Source organism: Strigops habroptila, chromosome 9 (genome assembly GCF_004027225.2).
Source record: "Strigops habroptila isolate Jane chromosome 9, bStrHab1.2.pri, whole genome shotgun sequence".
Lineage (NCBI taxonomy): Eukaryota > Metazoa > Chordata > Aves > Psittaciformes > Psittacidae > Strigops > Strigops habroptila.
Window position 1 is genome coordinate 3,448,162 of NC_044285.2, and position 6,000 is coordinate 3,454,161.

Here is a 6,000-nt window from a genome sequence, read left to right on the forward strand (position 1 = left end):
TCACAGAGCTACACTGTGTTGGGGAGCTGAGATTTCTGCAGTGGTGCTCAGCTCCACACTAGTGCCAGCCTCACCTCTGGAGGACAAAGTGATCACACTCAGGAGCCTTTGGTTAAACCTGGAAGGTCAGGAATGACTGTTTGAAAGGAAGCTCAGTGGAGATGGAGAGGTGTGGGTTTGTGCTGCCGGACTCCTCATCCCATCGGGAAGCCATGGAGGAGCTCTGTTGGGATGGCGAGCCACCAACAAGACATATATTAACACCACTCCAGGGCAGCTCCAGTCCCATCACAGAGCCCTTTCACAAAGGCCAGTCCCGTCGGACACTGGCTCTCCTCTACACTCCTGCATTCACCAGGACCCAAATCCACCCTGGCACTGACCCTGCACCCAGCAGACCCCGTCCCACTGCATGGGAGCTCCACACCAGGTCAAGGACAGCAGAACACATCCCAGACAAGCAGCTTCCTCATGGATAAACCTTTTCTTGCCTCCGTCCGGGCTCACCCCATCCAAATCCGCTTTCGCTGAGCACCAACATGATGCTAAAAGCATTGCCCAGGTGGGTCTGCGAGCACTGTGCTTGGGAAGATGGCAGCCGGGAGGGGACAGCTCAGCACCACAGCCCTCACACCGCAGGCCTGCCACTGATGGGCACCAGGGCTGCTGTTCCACCAGGGAGAGGTGCCCGTGGGCACCCAGGGTGGCACCACAACTTTAGCGTTTTGGGGTTTTCCCCCTAAAATTGGCTTCTTGGGTTTTAGGGATTGGGGCAACAGCAGCTCCCCTAGAAACACCACAGTCACCTGCTCACTGCAGTCATACAACCACACTTGCACCCCCATAAGCCCACTGTCTAGGGCAGCAGGAGGAATAAAAGAATTAAGAAAAACGACAGCGATGGTGAAAACTTTGTGTTAAAAGGATAAAACTTCACCACCGGCCTGACTTCACCGAGCACCTGCAGTGCCACGGCGACGCCCGCCTCCCCTCTCCCGCTCACCTTGGTGTACTTCACCTCCAAGCCGCGCAGGGGCCGCGGCAGCGGCGGCACTTTCCTGTCGGGCTGCCCGTTCTCCACAGCGCCGTTGAGGGCGGCCATGGCCGCGCCGTCGAACCCGCGCCGCCCTCTACCGCTGCCAGCCCGCGCCTCCGCCTTAAGAGCGGCGCGCCCGGGGCGCCCGCCCCCCCCATACTGGCCGCCGCCCCGCGCCCTCGCCCCGCCCCGTCGCACGGCCGCGGCCCTCAGGTACCGGGCGGCACCGCCCCGCCGAGGCTCCCTCAGGCAGCGGGGCCGGGGGGCGCCAGCGGGCCGCGGCGGGCGCCGTGTGGTGAAGGAGGGGGCCTGGTGCCACCCGGGCGGGCTTCGAGTGGCAGAGCAGCCACCCCGGCTTCTCCCAAAGGGAGGAACTAGCCCAGAAGTCGGTCACAAGAGGATGTCAGCATGGAGAGTACCTCAGCTCTCCCCTGCGTGGTGTGGGGAAGGGACTGTGTGGAAGGCTCTCCCCTCACTTAACCTGTCAACACCCGCTACTGACCGCAACAAGAGACTTTCTCTGCCATTCTCGGTGCCCTGACATCCTCATCTCAGCCTATGACACTCCATCCTTCACCCAGAGTCTCTGTAGAGCTTTCCAGGGCTGATCGAGAAAAGGAGGAAGAAACATTGCATCAAATTACAAAAAGCTGACAGAGGGCAGATTTAGATTAGATATTAGGAAGAAGTTCTTCTTTGTGATTATAGTGAGGCACTGGCACAGGGTGCCCAGAGAAGCTGTGGCTGCCCCATCCCTGGCAGTGTTCAAGGCCAGGTTGGACACAGGGGCTTGGAGCAACCTGCTCTAGTGGAAGGTGTCCCTGCCCATGGCAGGGGGTTGGAGCTGGATGAGCTTTAAGGTCCCTTCCAACCCAAACCAGTCTGTGATCCTATGAAATGTCTGATGTGCAGCAGACAGCAACTACTGCACATCCTGTGTGCATATATGAGTCTGGGATCAGTTTGACCACCCCAGTTTGACTATCCCAGTCCAAGGACTTCAGCATACCACGGCAGGACCAAGCCCTCTCGCTAAAACTTCCTACAATGATAACTTGTGTCCCACACAGCCGACCTCCAGCATGGTTTTCATAGTAGCGTACTCAGAACATGGAGAAAGATGCTGTCTTTCAAGAAGTCCTAAAGGATATGGAACATGTCTAAAGTGACAGATCTAGGCTCTGCGCCTGAACAAGTTCATTATGTATTGCTTAACTTCATCCTGAATAAAATATGTGTAAGTCTTTGCAGGCTGGGGGCCAGGACACTAGGAGCACCCTTACACCCACACACACATGGAAGATAATACAACATATTTTCCATATAACAAGTGGCAAGATGCCAGCAGTTATCTTACAAAATGCTTCACAGAATCTGTAATCCCCAGCAACAGTCAGCACTTTGCTGGTAGAATGCTTAAAAATACTCAGCGCTTCAAAGGCGGATAGCCCGTGATATCACAGCACCATAAGAGTTAGTGCTGATTCAGAAGGGAAAGTACCACTGATGAATCAAACCCCACTTCCCGCAACTTGCAGGGTATTCCTGGAGGTCCTCTGCCCAGGTGAAAACCTATCTGGTGGTGCTTGGTTCCTGATAGCTGCCATAACACGAAGATTTTTATCCCCCACAATCTACATAACTTTACTAGACAAATCACTGAATTGATTTCTATTGAACTGTCAACAGTAAAGGGCTCATCCACCCTACCAGTTGCAAGATGGAATCTTCTCTTCACATGGGAAGGTGCTTCAATTATAAATAATTTGTGGGAATATCTTCGTATGCAATGGCAGAAACAAATTCTCAGAAAATAAAGGGATTCATTACAACAGCAGAAATATTTATTTCTAAGCTGTCCATTTTTAACTGTCCAGTTGCTATTACCCACAAAAGCTACAAAAACCTCAAAGCTAGAAGAATCTGTTAATCAAATCCCAACGTATTCCTGGTCCCAATAAAGAGGAGTTTGGATCTAAGCTATCTTTAGATGTCCTCAACAAAACTACAAGGTGACCAATAGGATGCACAAGTTCAAGCCTGCGACAGGAGATATTTCTGTCTATTATCTCTAGAAAAGAAATGGCCACTGATGCATTAGGCCCAGCGGCATGAGCTGGCAACCAAACCTTTTTGGACCTCTAGTAATTTGCCATTTCTGGTTTTACCAGAATGTATCACAACACTATGGGCAATAACCTGATAGTTTGAATAGCGGGGAGTGGGGAGGAAATCATTACAGAGGTGACAAAATATCAATAGAATTTATCCATTTCTGTCTGTATTTTGCCCACAGAAATGCTCAGCTAAAGTGGAAATTACTCTTGTAACTAGAGGACAAAATATGTGGATGAGGAGAATGACGAATAAGAAGTTCCAGGCCAAGCAGTGTTTAAAGAGTCCTTTCTAGTGGGTTTTCTCGCATGTCTCTTACCTCTCATAAGGAAGATTATTACAGAACATTCCTGGGGAAATTATTTCAGGCGTTATTGCTTCTTTGAGTTAATGTTGGCGCAGCGTGAGATATATCTAAGGCAGAAGTTCCACATGCAGGGTTTGGGGATGTGTAAGACTTTTAAAAGGCTGCATGAAGTGAATGAATTGTGAGTCAGTGACATATGAATGAGCTGAAACAATAAACCTTAACCAATACACATAGCTGTATGCAATGTTCCCCCTAGTAACGTCACAAGAAGAGTAACAAAATGTTCCACTGTCAAAGAGTTTTGTGGACACTGGTCCCTTGTTGGGCAAACTCATTCCTACCGCAAATGGGAATAACTTCCACCAGCCTCAGGAGATGAGTGTTTTGTCACTGGTGCTTATATCAGATCCACAGAGGTGGAAACACTCGCTCCTCCAGACTGTTGAATGGGGAGCTCAGCAGGAGATGCCCTAAAAGCAACAGCAGAGCCCTGATCAGAACAAGTGAGAGACGTTTTATATTCATTCCCATGCTCCAGGAGGGCCATGCCACCATTCAAATAGAAGCACTGAAAAAAATGGGGTTTACCTAAGTTTGTAACAGTTGATAAATGTGTCAGAAACAGACACAAGAGGAAAAGCATCTGTTAATGAAAGGTCACATTACTACTGAGTCACCCTGTTACATTCTCCTGATGCAGCAGTGTTTGCAGAGATGTCTGCAATATGTATCCTTAACCTGCTGCACCGCCTGTGATAGCTGTGAATTCCCTGGTGCTGTGCTGCTCTGCAGAGCCATGTCTCACAGGTTTCTAGGTGTGAGTGCACCACTTCTGCTCTGCCAGCCAGCACAGAGATTGCCTTTCCTCTGTTGGGTCAGACATACACACTCTTAAACCTGCAACCATGAATCAGACCTGAGCACCCATTTCTGCACCAAGGAGATGTTTGTGCTATGATGTGGCTGTCTCCCTACCTGCTCTGGGGTCAAGGGTCTCTGCAGGAATTAATTTCTCTGACTTCCCCACCTCATTTAACCAGAATGAAGGGAATAACATGGTTGGTAACTCATCCTTCAAATACACTTCACCCCGGTATACACGTATCTTACATCCTGGCTCCACACCAGGGGGGTGTATCCGGAGGATCAGTGAAGACATCTCCAGATCACCTGGAAGTATGATGTTTCCAGACAACTTTGGCATCCTGCCCCATGGATGAAGACAGGTTTAGCAACGGAGCACATATTCACCCTTGGGACAGTGGTACATATTCACCCATGGGACAGTGGTTTGCCCGGTCAGCAGTGGCATAGCCATTAAGAGCTATGACACAAGTTGATCAATTGATATTCCAATGATATTTTACATCTAGACCTCAGCCTATGCTTCAAGCTGACCAGAAGCCCTGTAGCTGTGTAAAGCAGTTAACATGGCACAGAGCCAAAGCTGCTTCTGCTTGTTTTACATAAACCCTGAAGCACACGTACACACTCAAACATAAATATGTGGGTGAAACAATATACTCTAAAAGGCTACTGAGGCTGCACACTCCAGCACTCAGCAGCTAGGAGCGATCAAAATTTGCCTGGTTTTGTACAGCCTGATGAACTGTAATTGAGTTATCCATGCCCTTTTCCTGCAGGCACCCCCCTCACTCCGCATTGGAAGTGGCTGTTGCCCCTGGGAGAGCAGCTCCCTCATGATTTATTCTCCTCTTGTTTAATGTGCAGCAACGGGGCTTTTTACTGCCTGTTATTCAAACTGTGCTTTGGGCACAAAATTATTCATTTCCGTCTGTTTTTTCCATGGTGCTCATGACAGCAGTGTCTGAGCGTTTCGCAGGCAGCGTTTCCTTTCCCAGTAATTCAGAGAGGATCCTGACCCTGGATTATCAGTGAGGAAAGAAGGCAGGCGGCGATGAATTAAAAGAAGGGTCTTCATCATTTTGGATTCCCCATGTGAGTCACCTACAGTGTAAGCAGTTTATATGATGGGCATTCCGAGCTCAGCTCCCACTGCACTCAGCTACAGCAGTCATTGCACGACAAACTGGATCAGAAGATCTCCCACCAAAACACCCAGCTAAGGCAGAACATGCAGCTGACAGGCCATTGCTCCCTGAGGACTTTAATCTGGGACTTTTCTTACTTTTCTGTGCCAGATTTTGGAAACTTTCTATTCCTGTAATTTTATTTTCTCTAGGGTTTGAGTTCATTTTTCTAAGCGAACTTAAAAATCATAAATTTCATCACTCTCGATCAACTTCACCGCGATATGGGTTAGCGGCAGGAATGGTTGTTTTGAACTAGGATATGATTGGCATTTTACAGGCTCCCTGGTAGCAGTAGTGGGCTGTTTAATTGGTATGGGCTGGCCATTTGAAAGGAGCAAGACATATGCTTTGCCAGCAGGTTTTGGTTTGCTTTGTTTTTCCAAATATTTTCTGGCTGCAAAATCCCACGATCCATCCCAGACCTCAGAAACAAACAGGGTCTAGAGAGCTCCCGCAACCTGGTCCCCTCTTACTGGGCTGGCTTC

At 49.3% G+C, this 6,000-nt stretch overlaps 1 protein-coding gene across 2 annotated transcripts in view; it reads right to left on the reverse strand.

The window, feature by feature from the left end:
• The window catches only part of ALDH1A3 (aldehyde dehydrogenase 1 family member A3), a 32,764-nt gene extending 31,580 nt beyond the window's left edge, over positions 1–1,184 (reverse strand). The window contains exon 1 of one of the 2 annotated variants that reach the window (XM_030498226.1): positions 1,004–1,184. In XM_030498226.1, coding sequence (XP_030354086.1) covers positions 1,004–1,102 — 99 coding nt within the window. In that variant the 5' untranslated portion in view covers positions 1,103–1,184. The remainder of the gene's footprint in view (positions 1–1,003) is intronic. The other variant, XM_030498227.1, reaches the window with a different exon arrangement.
• Positions 1,185–6,000: the final 4,816 nt, after the last annotated feature.